This window comes from Panthera pardus, unplaced genomic scaffold (genome assembly GCF_024362965.1).
Source record: "Panthera pardus isolate Hobbes unplaced genomic scaffold, ASM2436296v1 HiC_scaffold_20, whole genome shotgun sequence".
Lineage (NCBI taxonomy): Eukaryota > Metazoa > Chordata > Mammalia > Carnivora > Felidae > Panthera > Panthera pardus.
Window position 1 is genome coordinate 58,894,254 of NW_026526766.1, and position 22,420 is coordinate 58,916,673.

A 22,420-nucleotide genomic window follows, 5' to 3' on the forward strand; every position below is an offset into this window, starting at 1 on the left:
GTTGTGAAATTAATTTGGTGAATTGAGGCCAATATTTTAAAAAGTGAAAATAACTAGGATAGAAAAATAGAAATATATATATACTGTTTCATGAAATTTTAATCTCCAGCATATGTGTGTTTTCTTGGTGACCTGACAATATCTATCAAAGAATACATATAACTCTTGACCTAGTAATTCAATATTTGGGAAATTATCCAGATACATAATTGCATACATGCAGAAATGATATATGTGCAACATAATTCATTGCAGTATCATTTATAAAATAGCAAAAGATTGGCAATAATCCAAATGTCTGTCAAGAGAGGACTACTTTTTAAATTATGGCACATTCATACAGTATAATACTCAGGGGTTGTCAAAAAGAATGAAGAAGCATTCTATGTACTGATGTAGAAAGATACCAAGGATATATATTCTAAGGAGAAGAAAGCACAGTACAGAACAAGGTTTATGATGTACTATCCTTTGTGTTAAGAGGAGGACATATAAAATCTTTATTTGTATTTGCTCATATAGGCATAAAGAAACTCTGGAAAGAAAAAGGAGTAGAGCAGTGATTATGAATGAGTGTGGGAACTGGGTGGATGAGGGAAGGATAGAAGGGAGATTTTTCGGGGCACCTGGATGGCTCAGTTGGTTAGGCGTCCAGCTCTTGGTTTTGGCTCAGGTCATGATCTCACAGTTTGTGAGTTCAAGCCCTGCATCGGGCTCTGTGCTGATGGCACAGAGCCTGCTTGGGATTCTCTCTCTCCCTCTCTCTTTTCTCCTCCCCTATTCATGCTCACTCTCTATAATAAATCAGTAAACTTTAAAAAAAAAGAAAATACAAAATATTGAGCAAAAGAAGTAGCAATCAGAAGAATAGCCACAATGTGATTAGAATGCCCCCACATATGTGCAGCTCCCAGTGCAGGCAAAACTAAGCTGTGCTGTTCAGGGACGCATGCATACTTGGAGGCAGCAAGCAGTGTCATGTAGTAAGGTGTGTCTCTCACAATGGGTCACAGTCACAGTTTGAGAAACCTTATCTATTTTATTCCCTAATCCTTCTCTTTAGTTGGTTAAGATGTAAAAAGCTAATCTGTTTCCCACGACTGTGTACTCCTTAGGCAGAGGGCTGCTATAAAGTTGTCCACTCTACAGACACTGAGGACCTGTTTGTGTTAATTTCAAAGAAAAGAGAGCCCTAGTTATTTGATCAGCATGTCCTTAAATGGGCAAATACAGGAAATGTCATAGTGATTTGTCAGATGCTCTTCCAAATATTTTGGTTAGCTTCTTAAGAAAACTCTTCTTCCTTGTAGGTAAATGGAAGAGCTGGAGACCAGCTTATTGCAGACACGGAAAGCACACAGAATAGAACAAATGGTGGCAAGATGGCTACGGCGTTCCCGGGACAGCTCGGCCCGGTAAGGCTCCTGGGCCAGCAGAGATTTCTGTCTGTGAGGATCTGGCATCCCCGTGGGCAAAGCTTTCGCCAGTCTTGGCAGCACCCGGGGATCAGTCTCCAGTTTGCTTTGTTCTTACCCCATATGGTGGGGGGAAGCATAAACAGATCGGCAGTTTTGCCGGAGTGCCTTTCCGTCTGTCCCCTTCCACCTCTTCCCTTGGTGTCTCTCACCATGCACCCACAATGTACACTCACACCAAACTCATACACACATTTACAAACACTCGCACACAAATGGACTTACACACACAAACACACTTCGTACATACTCACACTCATGTGCACATACTCTCTGGAATATACTCACCCACATACTCTTGAACAGACACTCACACATTTCTGTCTCTCTCTGTCTCACACACACCCCTTGTCTTAGTCCTCGATGCGAGGGTCAGGAGATCTGCTGTTTATACTCTTTCCCCGTCTTTGTTTCCAGCAGCTGTTCCTTCCTTGCAGTCCCTATTTCATTCTAAACAAAATAAAATGAAATCAAATACAGATCTGATTTGACTGCTACAAGAGAACTTAAAATATGTTCTGTTTCGAAGCGTTCATTTTCCATCTCAGATTTCCCATCTGGCCCTGCCACAGAGATGAAATATCATGTGTCAGGTGTTTCTGAGGCACACATTCTTCCAAAGGAACTGGAAACAGCTGTTGTACTGCTGAGCAATAACCCTTGCTCAGAACCACACTGCCCTGTGGCCAAGGGCTCCGATCCTCACACAGTGCAGTGAGATAAGGCTGGTAGAATTAGCCCCGTGTCACAGGTGAAACACCTGAGGCCCAGAGACAGACTTATTTACGATCATCCCCACCCCGTGTTCAGAAATCTTTGATGGGTCCCTATTTCTTACAGGATGTGTTTTAACATTTTTGGTTAGGCATTCAAGGCTCTCCGTGATTGACCCCTAGTACTTTACAGCTATTTGTCTTACTACTCCGTTTCATTCACATCATACTCCAGCTAAAATGAACTATTATTCATTGTTCCCCTACTATAAGCAACCCGTCTTCTCCTTTCACCCCTTTGTCCGGGGCTCCCGTGCCAGATCCCTTCCTCCCAACTTCATGCATACAGAACCCACCCACAGTTCAAGGTCTGGCTGAACCATTGGGTCTTCCATGAAATGTTCCTTAGATTTAACCACTCCCACGGGACCCCATAGTATTTGATTGGTAGCATCAGCAGGGTGCTCCTCCTGATATGTTCAACTTATTTGAGCACATCTCTTTTTTTCCTTCTGGACAGTAGGCCCTATGAGCGCAGGGACAGTAGTGGCCTCGCCTGTTCAACCCAGCAGTGATTGAGTTCCAAGAGAGTGATTGCAAGTGGTCAAGTAGTACTTGTGATGAATGGGGAAACTGCCAGGTACATCGCTTCCTAAAGTGAGTTCTGCAAACCCTAGTCCTATGTTATGCCGCTCCACTGAAGGTTTGGAAGTGACACAGCCCATACTCCACTCCCACCCACTTCTTGCACTTTGCACAGTGCATTTTTGCACATTAAAGGCTCTGAGATTCCTGCAGAGAAGAGACCTGTGTAACTTTAATTTGATGTTGCCTAAATATTTGACCTTTGGTACTCTCTAATATCCTGCTTTTCTCACAGAATGTAAATAAAAGGCGACACTGACCTGTAGGAAGTTTTTTTTATCCAATGTCTTTTCTGAGATACCTTTTACATATCACAAAACTTACCCACTAGATGTATATAGCCCAGTGATTTTTAGTATACATTTAGTATATGTACAGAATTGTGCATTCTGTGGTGCAATCACCACAATCCAATTTTAGAACGTTTTTAATACCACAGGAAGAAACCTCATACCTGTGAGCAGTCACTCCCCATTTGCCCTTCCCCCAGACCCAGGCCACCACTCCTATACTTGCTGTCTCCATGGATCTGCTTATCCAGGATATGTCACGTAAATGGAATTATATAATACGTGGTCTTTTGTGCCTGGCTTCTTTAACTTAGCATTATGTGGACAAGTTTCATCCATGTTATGGCATGTATCAGTATTTCATTTTTATTGCCAAGTAATATTCCAGTATGGAATATTTTCTTTGTCCATTCATCAGTTAATATACACTTGGGCTGTTTCCACTTTGGGGCTAGTATGAATAATGCTGCTATGAACGTGTGTGTAAAAGTTTTAGTTTGAACATAGGTTTTCATTTCTCTTGGGTATATACTTGGGAGTGGTATAGATGAGTCACGTGGTAACTTAGTATTTAACCTTTGGAGGAACTGGCAGACTGTTTCCAAAGTGGCTATACCATTTTACATTTCCACCAGCAGTGTATGAGGGTGCCAGTGTCTCCACGTCCTCGCCAACACTTGTTAATATCTTTTCCTTTTCTATTGTGGCCATCCTAGAATGGGTGAAGTGGTATCTCATTGTAGTTTAAAAACATTTTTTTTAATGTTTATTTATTTTTTATAGAGAGAGGGAGAACGTGAGCGGGGGAGGGGCAGAGAGGGAGAGGGAGACACAGAATCCGAAGCAGGCTCCAGGCTCTGAGCTGTCTACACAGAGCCTGAGATGGGGCTTGAACTCATGAACTGTGAGATCATGAACTGAGCCAAAGTCAGATGCTCAACCACCCAGGCGCCCCTGAGCAAGATTTAAAGAAACATGAAGAGCTTAATGCAACTTGGAGCCTTCTTGGTGCTGGGTTTTATCCTCAGGGCTTAAAAAGATTCCTTTCAACTTACCTTGAATCTTTTTTTTTTTTTTTTAATGTTTATTTATTTTTGAGGGCGAAAGAGAGCGGGAGAGGGGCAGAGACAGGGACAGAAGATCTAAAGCAGGCTCTGTGCTGACAGCGCTGACAGTGGAGAGGCGGACGCGGGGTTCAGACCCACAAACCATGACATCATGACCTGAGAGGAAGTCAGACGCTTAACCAACTGAGCCACCCAGGTGCCCCTCAACTCAACTTGAATCTTAATGCTAATGAACACACACATACATCTTGTAGACACATGCACACATACACACACGCACACACAGGCACACATGTACTCACATACTTGTGTGCACGTATACACGTATCGTGACATCTTTGTGTCAGAAGCCCTTCCTGTTGGTTTTACATGTTTTCCAAATTTCCCTGTTCATTGCAACCATACAACTATTTCCTAATTATAGGGATGGCCTTACTTGGTCTTTCTCATATTCCTAGTGATGTAGAAAGACCATTCCAGACAACCAGTTTTTGGGTTTTTTTTTTTTTTTTTTGACAACCAGTTTTTTATAGCTTCTTGACCCTCGGCAAAAGTGGGGAGGTCTGAGAACAGGCTGGAAGGTTCCTGCACTGCATCTTCAGAGTTGTCATTATCTTCTGAATCTCCTTTTTAACGTAATAATGGAATAACTACTTCTCTCAACTGTAGGCCTTCACCCTATAGCACTATACTCCCAGTGTCTACATTGCATGGTCCCTAGAAACTGCTGTAAGTATAGTCCTATGATTACACTACACGCTACATTTCTCTCTGGTACAGACTGCTCCCTGTATTTCAGCTTTCTCTGAATACACTTTAGATTAAAAATCCACCTTATAACAGACTTTAGCTTTTAAAATCATTCAAGCTGAACACATAATGCAGTGTTTAAACATAGATTCAAAATAGTTTCTCCACATCCTGCTGGATTCAAAGGTGAATTCTTTGTTGTTACAGCATAGAAGTAAAATATATTTTCTGATGTAACAGAGAGCAGATAAAAAGCCAGAGAATATCAGAAGCATAATCTATTTCCATGTGGTATTTTTTCCTTTTCAGCATTGATCAATTCAGTATGAACTAATGACCCATAAAATGTAGAATTTGTCTACTCTAGACTACTTTCATGATAAATGTAACATGTTTTTTTTTCCTAGTCCTACCATAGGCCAAATCCAGCTATCTGGCAGGAATTCCATTGTGGAGCCACAGGTCTTATGCTGTTCCAGTGTAAAATCGTAGAAATGATCTCAGATTTATGGTTCGAAGCCATTACAGAGGAACCAGACATAAGTTTTTGAATTATCAGTGCTCAGTTTGATATTTATAAGATGCTTCAGAGGAGGAAATTTTGCTGCAGAGATCATTTCCTTCAGCTCCCTGTCAAATATTAAACATTCTTTGTGAGGAGAGGCCATGGTTTGGTCATGTTCTCAAGCAATCCCTTTCCAAACAAAAGCTGAAATGTGGCCTGTGGGGGAAAATGTCAAATCCAGACTTTGGGCCAAAGCCACTGACACTGTGCAGGGATAAGTCAACACAGTGGGGCCTTGTTTGTCTACCATTGTAGAAGAACGTACCCTTCCAAATGGAAAAATCAGATAACTGAAGACTACGTATTTGAAAAGCATAAGTTGGATTCTATTTTAACCATGTGGTAAGGTTTATTTTATCTTTTATTCTCCATATGTCAATTAGCCTTACTATATGCCTAGCATTGAGTTTCGTACATGGGTCGAAAAAGACAAGTTTTTTGCCACAAAAATCATAGTCTAGAGAGGACAAGAGCCTTCACGTCATTGCAAATATGTATATTTCAAAAAAAAAAAAAGTACATGTTCTGTGGGTGTGTTCAACAGAAGGAGATATTTATGCCAAAATCAGAAGATAGAGTAGGGGTTGAACTTCTTTGGTAAATTTCTGGAGAGCGTATGCTCTCAGGGGTTATCGGGGGTGAGTGAGGGAGGATTTTAGGTAAAGGGAAGAACTTGTGTAAAAGCCAGTTAATTTGAAGAACTCCAAGGAGAGTAGTTTGGTTAGAACAAAAACATCAAGAGAATGAAAGGCTTGGTTGTAGACACTAGAGGGGTGGGCAGGAGCTGTATTAAACCACTTCAAGGATTTCGGATTGATCCATTCAGTCAGGGGAGACATCCGAGCAGGGTTGTATTTATAAAATCAGTCTGGGTACTGGATGGAGAGTCATTCAGGAGAGACAAAAGTGAAAAGTAGAGAGACCAGTTTGGAGACTCTTGGAGAAATCTGTCTGCAGGAGAGGTAATGGGGGCCTAAAATGGAATGCTGGTTGTGGAGTTAGAAATGGATGTCTTTTGAGATCTTTAGGTGTTGTGACCGATCAGATAATAGGAATGAGAGCAGGGTAAAGTCAAGGATGCTTCCCAGGAGTCCTCATGATACCATTTATTGAGCTCTGGGACATGGAGAAGATGAGTCCTAATTAATCATAGGGCAGAGCTGTATATCCAATTAAGCAAACAAAGGAAAATGACAAATATTGAACTCTGTTACTTACATTCAAGTGGTCTGCTGTTTATTAATGGTTATACGTACATTTTCACCTTTTGCCAGTCATTTGAGTTACTGTTTTGTATCCTGCTTTCTGTGTACAATATTTTGCTCATGTATTTACCCAATAAGTAAATTTTGCTGCAGAAAAATGATCTGCACTCAGCACTGTGAGAAATACAGAGGTGGGTAAAAAGTGGTTCCTACGTTCAGAGAATTTACAGACTATTTGGGGTAATAATATAAGGAATCAGATAGCTATCAATGAAACTTGAGGTGCCATAAGAGAGGGCCAGAGTTTTGAAATGAGAGAATTTATGTCTAGAATAATCTGAGTTCTCCCTTAGGAAGGGGGTCTGAACTACAGTTTAGAGGATGCTCTGAAAGGGTATTTTCTAAGCTGTGTTTCCATGTATGTCTAAAGTTCTTAGGCTTGTGATACTTAGGCTTGTCTTGGAGTAATTCTTCACTGTGCTCAGTTTATCTATCTTCTGTTGATTTAGTTTGAGTTTTTCCACTCTTCTAAATGAAGCTGTGATAAATATTTTTGAATATTTAAGAGGCTGGGTGTTTTGAGCTCATACTCTATTCTGGGACTTTACCAGGCCTGGGGAACACAGAGATAAATACCCTTGTCTTTTAGGAACTCATAGTCTAGTACAAATAATATTTTATTTTTTGTTTGGGGTGATTACTTTGAGGAATGGCAGTCAGAATGGTAACAGAAGGTCAAAGAAAATGATCAGATTTTAAATTCATATTACAGTGTCCCTGATTACTTTCTAGAGAAATTGAATATCCAATTTATATGGTCAGCCTTAAATCCCGGGGGTTTATTATTTTTATTTACATTTGGTTCTTTACTTGACATGTAATAGTACTCTGTAGCCCTTTTGACTGTACTTCTTTAATTAATAAATTACATTCTCTATGTTATTTACCAATTTTATTTCTTCATGTACAAGTTGTCGATGTACTTAGTTTTAGCATGTGAAGTCTGGGTATTTACTGCATGTGTTTATGCCCATTCCTCATATGTTTGTATTGCAGCCTTCCCCCACCCCCGCCCAGAATTTTATTTTTTTTTAAGCTGATTCGCCTTATTTTCAACAGCTTTATTGAGATATAATTTGTGTACTCTACAATCCACCCACTTAAAGCATACAACTCATTGGTTTTTAATACATCCACAGAAATGTACAACCGTCACCGCAATCCATTTGGGAAGATTTTTATCGCCCGAAAAAGAAACTCCATACATATTAGTAGTTGCTTCCCATTTCCTTCCAGAATTCTCCTGCTTTCAGCCCTAGACAACTACTACTTTGTCTCTAAAGATTTGCCTATTCTGAATATATCATGTGAGTGGAGTCACGTGGTATGTGTTTGTTTTTGTGGCTGGCTCCTTTGACTTAGCATAATGTGTTCAAAGTACATCCATATTTCAGCATGTATTCATATTTTGTTGCTAAATAATATTGTGCTGTGGAATATTTTCTTTGTTATTTCATCAGGTGATGTACATTTGGACTGTTTCCACTTTGGGGCTATTAGGAATATTGTTGCTATGAGTATTTGTATGCGAGTTCGTACAGACATATGTTTTCATTTCTCTTGGGGTTATATGTAGGAGTGGCCTTGGTGGGTCTTATGATGTTCAATGTTTAGTCTTTTGAGGAACTTCCAGATGATATCAAGGCTCCATTTTCTCCACATCTTTGTCAACACTTGACCTGTCTTTTTGGTTATGGCCATCCTAGTGGGTATAAAAAGTGGTATCTCCTTGAGGTTTTGATTTGCATTTCCATAATGGCTAATGATGTTAAATATCTTTTCACATACTTACCCATTGTTGGTATATCTTTGGAGAATGTCCATGTAAATTGTTCATCCACTTTTCATTATTTTTCTTTTTTGTTTGCGTTTATAAGAATTCTTTATTCTAGCTGCAAGGTTCTTATCAAATATATGATTTGCAAATCTTTTCTCCCACAGTGTGGGTTTTTTCACTTTCTTAATTGGGCCCTTTGAAACACAAAAGTTTTTAATTTTGATGAAGTTCAGTTTATCTGCATATTCATTGTCCCTTATGCTTTTGGTATCCTATCCAGGTCACAAAGATTTACTCCTATATTTTCTCCTAAGAGTGACACAGTTTTAGCTCTTATATTTAGGTCTTATGATCCAGTGTGAGTCAATTTTTGTTTATATGAGGGAGAAATTACAAGCTTTTATGGCTTAAAGTTTTCCTTGTGTTTTCCTATTTTGTTATCCAATTTTTAAAATTTATTTGTGGGGCGCCTGGGTGGCTCAGTCGGTTAAGCGTCCGACTTCGGCTCAGGTCACGATCTCGCGGTTCGTGAGTTCGAGCCCCACGTCAGGCTCTGGGCAGATGGCTCAGAGCCTGGAGCCTGTTTCCGATTCTGTGTCTCCCTCTCTCTCTGCCCCTCCCCCGTTCATGCTCTGTCTCTCTCTGTCTCAAAAATAAATAAACATTAAAAAAAAATAAAAAAATAAAATTTATTTGTATTTATGTGTGACTGAGGGCCTGAATATTGCATTTGATTTAAATATAAAGACTGACAATTCAGTTATTGGAAAATTTTAAGTATGTTTGGACTGATATGCTCTCTAAATATGAAATACACACTGGATTTCGAAGGCTTAATCTGAAAAAGAATGTAAAATATCTCATCGATTTTATTGTTGTTGGTTACATGTTGGAAGTGATAGTATTTCGGATATATTGGGTTAAATAAAAAATATGTCAAACTTCGTTTTACCTGTTTTTTTCCACCATTTCTCATGAGGCTGTTAGAAACCTTACGTTTTACATATGCGACTTGCATTATATCCCACTTGGCCAGCACTGTACTGGGAGCTATACTACAGAGCCTTTGAAGAAGGGGGCCCCGATTTGGAACCCCCTTCCCAGTTGTGTGATTTTAAGTAAAAGTCTCTCAAAGGAAGATTCAGTCTCCTTATCCATAAAATAGGGATGATAATTACACCCACCACACAGGTTTGTTGGGAAGGTTAGGTGAGTGAGCTATTAAAATGTTGGGTCACTCCCGGGTATTTGCTTAATAAATATTATTAATGATTATCACCATTGCTGTTACTGCTACTTGTACCATCACCAATTTATCAAGTTTTTTTTTTTAATTCTGGAAGAATTTTTGACTGATATATTAAATCTGTATTTTTGTTTAGAACTTAATATTTTTATTTTTTGTTAAAATTTTTTTAATGTTTATTTTTGAGAGAGAGACAGAGCATGAGTGGGGGAGGGGCAGAGAGAGAGGGAGACACAGAACCCGAAGCAGGCTCCAGGCTCTGAGCTGTCAGCACAGAGCCTGCCCTACATGGAGCTCAAACCCACAAACTATGAGATCATGACCTGAGCTGAAGTCAGACGCTTAACTGATAGAGCCTTACAGGAGCCCCAGTATTTTTATTTTTTAATATTTAGTCTTCCCAACCAGGAATCCAGAATAACTTTAACCCAATCCTTGTGTCTTCCTTCAATACGTCAGCTAATTAAGAATACCTAGCACCTAGGGGCACCTGGCTGGCTCAACTGGTGGAGCGTGCAACTCTTGATCTTGGGGTTGTGGGCTTGAGCCCCACGTTGGGTCATAGAAATTACTTAGAAATAAAATCTTTTTAAAAAAAAAGAATGCCTAACACCTAATATACATCCAGCTAATCTGTTTTAATGAGTTATTGAGTGCTTTTTGAGGCTGTGTTTTTTATCCTGCAACTCCACTCACCTTACTTTTTTAGCACCAGCAGTTCTCTTTGTTGATCATTTTGTAGGTATCATCATCTGTTTAAAAACAAGTGGTGCCTTCCATTTCCTGTGCTTATTATGCTTCTAACTGTTTTTCCTTCTCTGATAATGATCACACGCAGTTTTCCCCCGCAGCATTTAATGGGAGTAGTGTCTAGGGTATCCTTCCTGTTGCTTTTTTAAAAGCACGTAAATGTTGATTTTTGGCTCTCAGTATAGTATATTATTATTTGGAAAGGCCCTTTCATAGCTTTAAAGGGTTTTTTTTTTTTTTTTTTTAATCGGGAATAACTATGGGCTTTATTCACTATACATTTATTCACTATACATTTCCAGTTTTCTGTTTCTTCCCTGTCGTTAGGTCTGTCTGCTGGCACTTCTCAGTGTTACCCATGTGCTTGCCTAGAAGAAATCCCCTCTTTGCTTCTAAGCTGTGGGGGGTCAGGTCATCATCTGTTCAGACAGCCTGAATCAGCTCAAAGCTGGGGTCTGAGGAGCTCCTTGGTGGATAATGTGCATGAGGCTTTGTACTTGGGGTTGTCACATGCATTTTGGTACCCTGAAGCCATTTTGTTATATTTCCTGATCCTTGTTGAAGTTTGAGATCATTATAAATGACAGGTGATTTTCAGATAAGCGACGTCCTGTTGCATTAGACAGAGTTTCTGACAGTGTTTGGTAAATGGAGGAGAATAAATGATAGGGCTTAGCTGCAGAGCCCTGGGGGGACTGTTACTCCTCCACATTTCTGTTGTTTATTAATAATAATAAGCACCTCATCCCGTCACCATTTGACCTTCCTCAGAACGGACCACTGACTCTCAAAGGGGAAAAAATCATTTGCCCCAGACATAGGAGAAATAGCTTGTGACTTGGTTTGTGGTTTTGAGAGAGACAAAGCACAGCTTTCAACTCACCTGCTTTTAGACATATAGAAAACATACATGTTTTTAAAGATTACTGTAGAGGGAGTCTGAAGACCAGCTGGCATTTCCTACTGGAATCTTCACAGTTTACAAATTTGAAAGGGAAGTGAAATTCATCTTAAAGCGACAAAGGAAACAAAATCACCAAAGAAACAATCCATCCATGCAGTTAGTCAGCATCAGACATCCAGACTGAACGGCTCCTCGATCTTGTTCACGGTTGCTGTTTTTCCTCTTCTGTACCTCTGCTGAAGCACTGCCTCCTTCCTGGAATGCCTGTCCATGCATCCAGGCATCCACCCACGCAGCAGCGGCCATTGAACATCTTCTGTGTGCTGGGATCTGGGTTGCGTACATAGACCCTCAGCATCTCTCAAGGTGCAGCTCCAATGCCCCCTCTTGTGGGTAGCGAATGCTTTCCTGATCCCCTCCTCCGCAAAGTTAAAACTGCTCTCCCCTTCTCTGAGTGCCCATAGCATGTCATGACTTCTCTTTTAGAGGCTGCTGCTGTTCCACTGGGTGTTTTTATCCCCTGGTGTTTGTGCCTGATCTCTGTCACGAGGAGAGTTGGGGTGTGCTCAGCTTTGCATCTTGCTCTTCCAGGATGCCTAGGGCTGTCCCAGTTTGTGACCACCACCTAGAATCCACCCCCTCTTTTTTTTTTTTTTTTTTTTTTTTAATTGTAAAACTCTTTCTCTTCCAGGGCTAAAGTTGCTGTAGCCGATGGGCCTCCCGGGATCTCAATCCAGACCCTCACCCCTATGAAACACACAGTAAAAATAGACAAAGACGCCCTCCTCCAGGACTATGGATTCCACATTTCCGAGAGCCTACCCCTCACAGTCGTGGCTGTCACAGCAGGTAGGGGCTGACTGGGAAACAAGAAAGGAGTTTGACTTCTGGGGGTGGGGGTGGGGGGCGGAGAAGTAGTCCTGGATCTTGTCCCATCTCTCTGTCCTAGAATGTAATTTCGAAAATGCTACCCCAGGAAGTTAGAAAGGGCACATCTAATTCTGACCTAATTCTGTCTAGAGCCTTGTACCTTCCTTTGGTGTGGGGAGGGAGGAAGCCGCAAGTGCACTTGCTGATCTGAACCCCAGGCTCCTGCTGGCCTCAGCCAGGGTTTTGCCCACCCGTGGCTCCCTGGCCAGTCTCAGGGCAGTGACAGTATTTGGATCCGCTGGCTCTTCTCTCTGAAACCCTGCATGCTCCAAGCTGGGGAGAGTTTCTGGCCAGAGAGTAATAGAAATTATTGATTTGTTTTCACCTGAGTCTTTGTAAAATATAGGCTGTATCAGGGTGAGGAAGAACAGGCTGAAAATGTCTAGTGTTTGTTTTCATACATCAGCTATGTATTGATGTGAGATCTGGGTCTAGTTAAAATCTAATTTTGGTTTACGTATACACGCATATGTGCGCGAGTGCGCACACACACACACACACACACACACACACACACATCACAGAGTTTTTTAGAGGTGAATGTAATAGATTCACTTGCCAGCCCTGTTGATTCAGGGGGTTTCTGCTAGTTTTTTTCCCAGGACAGTCTCCTAATATCCCTTGAAGGTGATGGGTGTTAGGTATATTATCTACATTTTGTAAATAGGGAAACAGACTCATGCCAGCCCAAAGCTGGCTGAGGGGTTTGGAGGCTCGGGGAATGAGCTGGTGCCCTGGGGACTGGATCAGCCTGCCATTCAGTTGTGCTGCTGTGACACCTGGGGTCTGGGCCCTCCTGGCATGAACACCAATTACTTCTTCTCTGTCCAACAGGAGGTTCTGCTCACGGCAAGCTTTTCCCTGGTGATCAGATCCTCCAAATGAACAACGAGCCTGCCGAAAGTCTTTCCTGTGAACGAGCAGCCGATATACTGAGGTACTAAATTGCCTCCATTATCCCCAGAGTTACACAGATGATCACAGAGCAAAGATGGGTGACAGGACAGGAATGACATAACTGATCTCCTCGTGGTTTTAATAGGGACCAGGCTCCTTTAAAGTGGCAGTAGCTGCCTCATTTTAGAATTCGGTTATACCGTGCTCCCCTTCATCTGCCTAGAGAAGTGACAGAGGGACACAGGGTGCTGTATTTATGACCCCCCTGCTATGCTAGACACTGTGCCAGCCACTGCAGGGAAGGTAGTTATGAATAACACGTGGACGCTACCCAGTAAGGATTTCTAGGGTTGCTGTGACATATGCCAAAAATCGAACTAAATTGACGCTAAACCTGTCAGTTCTGCTTTAATCCTTTTGATAAATATTCTTACATGCCCTTGGACACACAGCCTGGTTGGCATATATGTAGTCTCACTGACCTGGCAGCTGCCGCCTTCTCCCTGGTGGCGTTGTGACCTGCATCACTTCCTGCCTGGACCGTGATCTCTCTCAGAGCAGGTGCACGGTGACTGCTCAGTTGAACGAGCGAAGATAGTTAGCACCAATTGCTGACCCCGGTTTTAAGACAGAGGAACGTAAGTGACAGAAGAGGAGAGGGCTCACGGACATTTCATAGGCACCTACGGGCTTTGTCTTTCAAATTTTTCGACACTGTTTTGATGACTTTAATATAAATACTAGAAATGAGAAATAGAGTTCCATGAAAGCCAACTTGAAGATAGTTAGGTAATGCCTCTTTTGTGAGTGGGGTGGTTTTCATTTCCCAAGGAATATCATGTACAGCACACACTGAATAATAGGTAATAGTCAGAAAATCAGAGTAAGAGAAAATGAAAATACAGGAAGCACACAGTCTCACTGTGGAGAGACAGGCATACACAGCTTAAGATTTATAGAGAATCCATCAAAGTTGTAGAAAATAGAAGTCTTTCAACCAAGGCCAATATTGCTTCAGGATGACCAGAAAATAAATTGAGTGGGTGGGGCAGCCTCAGGAAAGGATTTGATGATTTCATTCCAGAATATGACATATGGTTATGGAAATCATGAAGTGTGCTTTCCCAGTTATTGGGTGATTTTCTCAAAGATGATCAATGCCAGCAAATTAAGTTTAGATTTTCAGCGATACTAATATTTCTGCCAGGCTAGATCAGACTGTGACTAACAAGCCAAATTATTGTCAAACAAAAGTGGTAGACTGGCATTTGGGTGGTTAGGTAACATTGAACGCAGTCTGTTTACTGAGCACTTTCTCTGGGCAAAGAGCCTGGTGGGGCAAAGGGTCTGCTCCCCAGACACCTGCAGGCTGGTAGTGCGGAAGTGCCTCACGCTCACCCCTGTGAGGTTGAGGGCAGACAGTGGGTCAAGAGGAGCACAGGAAAGGGGTTGTAAAAGCTACAGATTCCTCCAACTGGGGGGGAAGTGGCGGTCTGAGAAAACAGAGGAGTCCAGAAGTAATTCAGCTGTACCTTTAATGCTGGGTAGAATTTGGCCTCGAAAGGTGGATGGAGGTGGAGGTCAATCCAGGCAAAGGAGTGATAAGCAGAAACCGCTGGGTGAGGAGTGGGGGCGGGGATGCTGAACAGGTCAGTTTGCCTAAGACACCAGATGCCTAAAGGAAGCTTTTGGGAAGCAAGGCCCACATGGTGGAGGGTCTCCAACGCTGACACAGCAAGTTCAGGTGTTCCTCTTTTCCTGGAAGGGTGAGCCCTCGAAGACCTCTCAGCAGGAAGGTTACTTGAGCCATCTGTGCTCTCTGCCATACACTGCATGGGGGGATCCCAGGACTGCTTTTTTTTTTTTTATCTTAGTTCCCAGTGTCATTGCCACTTATAAAGGGAAAAATCCAAGCAAAACACTGGCACAACAAAACCTCTCTAATCCCTCCAAATATCTGTGAGGCCTGAATGTCCTTTTGAGAGCACTTGGACCTTGGATCATTGTAGATTATCTTGGGAAAGGCCTGCTCTTATGGAAAATGGAAATGAGGCAATCCCCAGACACAGCTGCAGGTTGATTTTACCCATTTGAGGAAGGAACACACCAGCAGCAATTGGCCTAAATGCTCATATTGCAAGAAGTCAAATGAAATTATTTTGCAAATGGCTTCTCTATGTAGCAATGGCAAAGAAAAAGGAAAATATGGATTGATTTCCAGTTCTCTCCTCTAATACAAGATGGAAGTTAGGCCGTTGTCTGGTTGACTTTTATCATTTTTGGAATCTAAGACATAATAACAAGACAGAAATGTATAGTATCTTGATATGTGATTCGGCTCATTACACTGACCTTGTGTGCCCAAGCACCACAAACTGATTGGCTTTTATCTGATTTATGTGAAATACACATTCATTCATGCATTCAATCTTAGTGAAATGTTTAGCCTAAGTTGTTTGAAAAAACAACCTGAGTTATGTGTGTTATTGCTATGTTTTCTCTTAAAAGTTTTTTTTTTGACATAAACCTAGCTAATGGTCATACCAACTATACGAGTTCCCCATCATATAGACTAAATTAAACCTAAGTGACTTAATTAAGTGGCTGTAGGTATAGACTAGATGGCAGAGGTGGAAATTTGAAGATTCCCTCAAGGTGGGAGGGGTATTCTGGGACAGCTTCAGTTCGTTTGCAGAACATTGCTTTTCTCAACGTCTTTCTCAGGGTTGCTGAGCCAAAGATGCTGAGGCAAAAGAGGCTGGTTTATAATTCTGCCAATCTTTTTGACCTTGGTGTGAGCGCGTGTACACACACACATGCACACACACATACACACACACACACACACACACACAGCACCCAGAATGAGGAAATGTTTTATCTTTCTTTATTTTTTTTTTCAGGGAAGCTGAAGACTCTCTTTCAATCACAGTTGTTCGCTGCACATCGGTAAATCTCTTGCTACATCACGTTAGTTTTATTCTTTTCATCCCCAAGATCCCAACCCACAGTGGGATATCCTTCAGAGAATGAATAGGGAAGGCAATGGCAGAAGGGACAGTGGCCAGGCAGTGGGCAGGCAGGCACTCAACGTTGCTCGAAGACAGCCAATGCATCAGTGTTGTGGAGGAAACAGATATGGGTCCAGGTTTCCAGAACTTGTGGTCCAGCTAAGGAGACAGATCCATGATTACACAAAGTAGGATGATGATAAGTGTACCAAACGACAAGTTTCAAGATAAGTGTAGTGTGTTGCACCTTTGGGCAAGTCATTAAGTTTCAGCTGGCATTTTTGTAAAACAGTGGTGACGACAATAATTGTCTTGTTTCTCTAATGCATTGTTATGAGGACAAGTGAGGTGTTGGATATGAAAGTGTGTCATCAGCTCTGAAGCTCATCACAAGACAAGGGGTGGCATAGACAATGGACTGGGAGGAAGTGGCAATCCTAAACACCAGAGGCCAAGGAGCCCTTTATCTGTGACAGGAAAAAGTATATAATCAAGTCATAAGAGGAGGAACTACCAAGGAGGAAAAGTTGACAGAAAACTCTCATCTGGAGTGACTTCAATATATACCTCTTAGCCTTGGCCACATAAAGACAAAAAAATAAATAGGGGCATGGGGAATTTCAATAAGCATTTAATAATCTAACCTAATTGACCACATACTATGCTATCAAAGAAACTCAATAAATTACCCAAATAACAAACTATATATCTCTTCCAAATATAATAAAATAGGAATTAATAACTATCAACAACTTAATTAAAACTATCCAGCCATTCAGAAATATGAATGCAGTCTCCCAAGTCAAGCAGAAAAGCAAAACTATACCATTCTAGACTAGTTAGGAGAAAAAAAATTTTTTTGTTTATTTATTTTTGAGAGAGAGAGAGAGAGCGAGCACGAACTGGGGAGGGATGGAGAGAGAGAGGGAGACACAGAATCCAGTGCAGCCTGCAGGCTCCAAGCTGTCAGCACAGAGCCCGACACGGGGCTCACACCCATGAATTGTGAGATCATGACCTGAGCCGAAGTTGGATGCTCAACCGTCTGAGCCACCCAGGCACCCCAGTTAGGAGAAAATTTAAAACTAGAAGTCTGCTTTTAACAATTTATGTGCAGTTGAAACTATACTCAGGGTAAAATTTATGGCCTTAGGTGATTTTATGATTTAATAAGGAAATTGGCCAAGTGAAAATTCAGTGAAAGAAGTTGGAAGAAACAACTAATAAAACAAACATAAAGCAGAATAAAGAAAACAACAAAAATCTAAATGATGCTTTGGAAAACAAAAATTGTAAATTTGATAAGTAAATCCAAGAGCTAGTTTGTTAAGGGAAAAAAATAAGAAAATAGGAAAACTTTAAGGAAAAGACATAGATGGGCCCAATGTGAAGAAAAGTAGAATATTTTGAAGAGTGTAAAAAAAATTTTTTTAACATAAAAAGAGATACATACCATGTTCTTTGATGGGAAGACTATTATGAATACCTTGGTTATTCTCATATTAATGTATATTCTTTTATATATAATAAATAGTATGTATGTATGTATTTATTTATAAATTTCTTTCCAAGTTAGCATACAGTGCAATAATGATTTCAGGAGTAGAATCCAGTGATTCATCCCCTATGTATAACACCTAGTGCTCATCCCAGCAAGTGTCGTCTTTTTTTTTTTTCTTTAATTTTAATTTTTTTTAAATAATTTACATCCAAATTAGCGTATAGTGCAACAATGATTTCAGGAGTAGATTCCTTAATGCCCCTTACCCATTTAGCCCATCCCCCCTCCCACAACCCTTCCAGTAACCCTCAGTTTGTTCTCTATATTTGTGAGTCTCTTCTGTTTTGTCCCCCTCCCTGTTTTTATATTATTTTTGTTTCCCTTCCCTTATGTTCCTCTGTTTTGTCTCTTAAAGTCCTCATATAAGTGAAGTCATATGATTTTTGTCTTTCTCTGACTAATTTCACTTAGCATAATACCCTCTAGTTCCATCCACGTAGTTGCAAATGGCAAGATTTCATTCTTTTTGGTTGCCAAGGAATACTCTATTATATATATATACCACATCTTCTTTATCCATTCATCCATCAATGGACATTTGGGCTCTTTCCATACTTTGGCTATTGTTGATAGTGCTGCTATAAACATGGGGGTGCATGTGTCCCTTCAAAACAGCACACCTGTATCCCTTGGATAAATGCCTAGTAGTGCAATTTCTGGGTCGTAGGGTAGTTCTATTTTTAGTTTTTTGAGGAACCGCCATACTGTTTTCCAGAGTGGCTGCACCAGCTTGCATTCCCATCTCATATTAATGTATATTCTTAATGTGAATTCAAACTCCCCGTGGGACTTGTACTTGGATTTTGACAGTTTATCAAAGTGAGACACATCAAGAAGATCTTTTTATAGATGCAAGAAAAGCATTTGACAAAATATAGCATCCTTTCTTGATAAAAACCCTCAAGAAAGTAGGTATAGAAGTAACATACCTCAACATTATAGAAGTCATATATGAAAGGCCCACAGCTAATATCATCCTCAATGGGGAAAAACAGAACTTTTCCCCTAAGGCCAGGAACATGACAAGGATGTCAACTCTTATCACTGTTCTTCAACATAGTACTGGAAGTCCTAACCTCAGCAATCAGACAACAAAAATAAATAAAAGGCATCCAAATTGGCAAAGAAGAAGTCAAACTTTCACTCTTTACAGATGACATGATACTCTACATGCAAAACCCAAAAGATTCTACCAGAAACTGCTAGAACTGATACATGAATTCAGCAAAGTTGCAGAATCGGTTGCATTTCCATACTAGAGTAGCAGAAAGAGAAATCAAGGAATCAATTCCATTTACAATTGCACTAAAAATCATAAAATACCTAGGAATAAACCTATCCAAAGAGGTAAAATATCTATACACTGAAAACTATAGAAAGTTTATGAAATAAACTGAAGAAGACACAAAGAAAAACATTTCCATGCTCATGGATTGGAAGAACAAATATTGTTAAAATGTCAATACTACCCAAAGTAATTTACACATTCAATGCAATTCCTATCAAAATAACACCAGCATTCTTCACAGAGCTAGAACAAACAATCCTAAAATTTGTATGGAACCAGAAAAGACCCCAAATAGCCAATGCAATCTTGGAAAAGAAAACCAAAGCAGGAGGCATCACAATTCTGGACTTTAAGCTGTATTACAAAGCTGTAATCATCAAGACAGTATGGTACAGGGACAAAAACAAACACATAGATTAATGGAACAGAATAAAGAACCCAGAAATGGACTTATAAATGTATGGCACATTTTTGACAAAGCAGGAAAGAGTACCCAATGGAAAAAAAGACAATCTCTTTAACAAATGGTGCTGGGAAAACTGGACAGCAACATGCAGAAGAATGAAACTTGACCACTTTCTTACACCATACAGAAAAATAAATTCAAAATGAATGAAAGACCTAGATGTGAGATAGGAAACCATCAAAATCCTGGGGGAGAACACGGCCAGCAACCTCTTTGACCTCAGTAGTAACAATTTCTTACTAGACACGTCTCCAGAGGCAAGGGAAACAAAACCAAAAATGAACTGTTGGTATCTCATCAAGATAAAAACCTTCTGCACAACGAAGAAAACAATTAGTAAAACTAAAAGTCAACTGACAGAATGGGAAAATATATTTGCAAATGACATATCAGATAAAGAGTATCCAAAATCTATAAAGAACTTATTAAACTCAACATCCAGAAAACAATCCAGTGAAGAAATGGACAGAAGACATGAAAAGACACTTTTCCAAAGAAGACATCCAGATGGCTAACAGACACATGAAAAGATGCTCAACATCACCCATCGTCAGAGAAATACAGATCAAAACCACAACGAGATACTACCTCACACCTGTCAGAATGGTGAAAATTAACAACTCAGGAAACAATAGATGTTGGCGAGGATGCAGAGAAAGGGGAACCCTTTTGTACTGTTGGTGGGAATGTGAACTCGTGTAGCCACTCTGGAGACAGTGTGGAGGTTCCTCAAAAAGTTAAAAATAAAACTACCCTATGACCCAGCACTTGCACTACTAGCTATTTTTCCAAAGGATACAAAAATGCTGATTCGAAGGGACACATGCACCCCAGTGTTCATAGCAGCAGTATCAACAATAGCCAAATTATGGAAAGAACCCAAATATCCATTGATTAATGAATGGATAAAGAAGATGTGGTATAGGGGGCACCTGGATGACTCAGTTGGTTAAGCATCCGACTCTTGATTTCAGCTCAGGTCATGACTTCACAGTTCATGAGTTTGAGCCCTGCATCAGGCTCCACGCTGTCAGCATGGACCCTGCTTTGGATCCTCCCTCTCCTTCTCCCTCTCTCTCTCTCTCAAAATAAATAAATTAACTTAAGGGGCACCTGGGTGGCTCAGTTGGTTGAACATCTGACTTTGGCTCAGGTCATGATCTTACTAGTTCATGAGTTTGAGCCTGCATCAGGCTCTATGCTGACAGCTTGGAGCCTGTTTCAGATTCTGTGTTTCCCTCTCTCTCTGCCCCTCCCCTGCTCACACTCTCTCTCTCTCTCTCTCTCTCTCTCTCTCTCTCAAAAATGAATAAACATTAAATAAATAAATAAATAAAATTAAAAAGATGTGTGTGTGATGTGTGACTGTGTGTGTGTATACACACACACACTCATACATACACACAATGGAATACCACTCAGCAATCAAAAAGAATGAAATATTTCCATTTGCAACAACATGGATAGAACTAGAGTGTATTTATGCTAAGCAAAATAAGTCCATCAGAGAAAGACAAATATCATATGATTTCACTCATGTGGAATTTAAGATGAACATAGGGGAAGAGAAGGAAAAATAAGATAAAAACAGAGAGGGAGGCAACCATAAAAGACTCTTAAATTACAGAGAAGAAACTGAAGGCTGCTGGAGGGGAATGAGTGGGGGGGGGGTGAGCTAAATGAGTGATGGGTATTAAGGAGGGCACTTATTGGGATGAGCCCGGGGTGTTATATGTAAGTGATGAATCACTGGGTTCTACTCTTGGAACTAATACTACACTGTATGTTAACTAACCTGAATCTAAATAAATAAATATCTTTAAAAAAAAGTAATGAGGATGGCCTTGATGTACCAGATTTTAAAACTAATAAAGCTAAAATAATTAAACAAGATATTGATAAAATGTTGAACATGTCAGTGTAATCCAATAGAAAGTCCTAGAATAGGTATTGATATAAGAATTTAGTATGTGGTAAATATGGCATCCCAAATCCGTGGGAGAAAAGATGATCATTCATGAAATCAAGCTAAGACGTTTCCTTAAGCATTTGAAAAAAATAGTCTCATGTCACATCATTTGATGTAATAATAATTAAATATAAAAAAACACAAATGTAGACAATATGGTTGGGTGTCTATCTGGTCGTAGGTTGTGGAAAGAATTCCTAAGTCTATGGGGAGTGGGAGGAAGCACAATGGAACAAGCAGCTATTTGATTATGTGAAAAAAATTAAATTTCTATGACCCCAAAACTTCACAACACAAACCAAAGAAATTGTGGTCTTTTCTCATTTTTGACAAGTATTGTCTTTTGTTGTTATTTCTTGGAAATAGAATAGGGAAAAAGCAACCTATATAGGATTAAGACGTTTGCCATAAATATGACAGACCAAGTGCTTTTGTGAACAAATAAATGGAGATTCTTCTAAGAACTTGTCTATGAAATAATGTGAAACCAATGTATTAAAAAAAGTACACTGAAAGCTAATCAGTATAAATGGTTGTACAGGTGTTAAGAGATTCTTTTTATTTAGCTGATTAGCATCTCAATGGAGAACATCTTAAACTTAATTAGATTTTTTTTTTTCCTGCTGTTTTCAAGAAATGAAAGCAAAAGATAACACTTGTTAAGTCAATAAGAAGGAAATAGAGGGGTGCCTGGGTGGCTCAGTCCCTTAAGCATCTGACTTTGGCTCAGGTCCTGATTTCACGTTTGTGAGTTCAAGCCCCACATTGGGCTCTATGCTGACAGCTCAGAGTGTGGAGCCTGCTTCAGATTGTGTCTCCCTCTTTCTCTGCCCCTCCTTGTCCCCCCCTTC

At 40.3% G+C, this 22,420-nt stretch overlaps 1 protein-coding gene across 7 annotated transcripts in view; it reads left to right on the forward strand.

Moving 5' to 3' along the window:
- The window catches only part of FRMPD1 (FERM and PDZ domain containing 1), a 143,274-nt gene that overhangs the window by 92,641 nt on the left and 28,213 nt on the right, over positions 1–22,420 (forward strand). For 6 of the 7 annotated variants that reach the window (XM_019454450.2, XM_019454449.2, XM_019454452.2 and 3 more), the window contains exons 2-5: positions 1,311–1,415; positions 12,139–12,296; positions 13,212–13,314; positions 16,178–16,223. In XM_019454450.2, coding sequence (XP_019309995.2) covers positions 1,315–1,415; positions 12,139–12,296; positions 13,212–13,314; positions 16,178–16,223 — 408 coding nt within the window. In that variant the 5' untranslated portion in view covers positions 1,311–1,314. Of the gene's footprint in view, positions 1–1,310; positions 1,416–7,945; positions 8,078–12,138; positions 12,297–13,211; positions 13,315–16,177; positions 16,224–22,420 lie in introns of those variants that run through there. The other variant, XM_019454455.2, reaches the window with a different exon arrangement.